Source organism: Acanthisitta chloris, unplaced genomic scaffold (assembly GCF_000695815.1).
Source record: "Acanthisitta chloris isolate BGI_N310 unplaced genomic scaffold, ASM69581v1 scaffold8243, whole genome shotgun sequence".
Taxonomy (NCBI): Eukaryota; Metazoa; Chordata; class Aves; order Passeriformes; family Acanthisittidae; genus Acanthisitta; species Acanthisitta chloris.
In genome coordinates this window covers 663-1,958 of record NW_008664238.1, presented here as the reverse complement: position 1 = coordinate 1,958, position 1,296 = coordinate 663, and the positions used below count along the sequence as shown (strand labels likewise).

The window sequence follows — 1,296 nt, the reverse complement described above, 5'->3', positions numbered from 1 at the left end:
CCACCCGGGTGGGCAGCGGCACTTGTACTCGCTGAGCGTGAGCAGGTCGCAGGTGCCCCCGTTGCGGCAGGGGTTGCTGAGGCAGACGTTATCGCGGGGCGTGAGGCACAGCTCGTCGGTGAAGCCCAGGCGGCAGGCGCAGGTGTAGTCGGCGGTGCCGCCGCGTACCACGGCGGTGCAGGTGCCGGCATTCTTGCAGGGGGAGCTCAGGCAGGGGTTGGGCAGGTGGCACCTCTCTCCCACGTAGGCACCGCTACACCTGGCAGGGGCGAGACAACGCTGTCAGTGGGATGGCCTGGAGGGCTCGGGGGGCCCCTGGATGGCTCCAGGGACTGGCCCAACCCGGCACGCGTCCCGGCACGGCGGGTTTGGCGATGGCAAAGCCCTGCCCTGGTTGCTCTGGGATGAGGAGAGGAAGATGAAAGAGGTGCTGGGAATGAAGGCGTCCTCCACCGAGGGGCCTGCGCTGACTTGCACAACCGCAGCCGCGGCGCTGACATCCTGTACCTCATCACAACGAAAAGTTTTTGCCTCCTCTCCCCGCTGAAAAGGAAACCGAGGCACAAAGAGGACTTGGTGGAGCCAGGAGGGGCATCCCCATCCCCACACCCCACCCAGGGCACTCAGACCCCGAGGAAGAGGTGAATCTGTGGGACCAGGTAACATGGGTACAGCCTTGCACCCTGCCTGTCCCTGCCCACACCAGGTTCTCTGCTCCACCAGGGTCATTTTTACCCTCTTTCCATCTTAAATCACTCAAACATGATCCAACAGGGGCTCAGCATTAGTTGGGAATAGGCTCTGAGATAAGAGGCCCTGATGCCATCACTGGCTCCACCATCTGTCACCACTGGCCAACAGGACTGGAGCAACAGGACCAGGGCTGGCAATAGGGACATGCCCCAAGGGTAAATCCCACCAGCCATCCCAGTAGGGCTGGGCAGGATGCAGGGATGGCAAAGGACCCTGCAGAAGGAGGAGCTGCTCCTTGGGAAAGAGAAGATGGAAGAAAGTTGTGCACCTGACATCAAAATATCCCAGGGACAAAGCACAAAACCTCTCACAACCCTCACTGCAGGTGATGGCTGGGGATGGTGACAGCACCTGGGCACTGAAGGACTGTGGTCCCCACTGTGCTTTGGCAGGTCAGGGCACCCTCCACGTGCTCACACCTGTTGCCATTGGAGTAATACATTCCCAAGCCTCGTGCATGGTCTCCAAGGCTCATGTGGAAGGAGATCCTGGGGAACACTGGAGCCTCATGGCTGCAGAGCACAGCACTCACCTGCACCCCCA

The 1,296-nt window shown here is 61.0% G+C and overlaps 1 protein-coding gene across 1 annotated transcript in view; it reads right to left on the bottom strand.

Annotated features, from left to right (window-relative positions):
• Positions 1–259, bottom strand: part of LOC103798969 (neurogenic locus notch homolog protein 1-like) — a gene marked incomplete at both ends in the record, with an annotated part of 5,546 nt that extends 5,287 nt beyond the window's left edge. The window contains one exon of the mRNA XM_009071258.1: positions 33–259. Within this exon, the coding sequence (XP_009069506.1) occupies positions 33–259 (227 nt within the window). The remainder of the gene's footprint in view (positions 1–32) is intronic.
• Between the last annotated feature and the right edge of the window lie 1,037 nt (positions 260–1,296).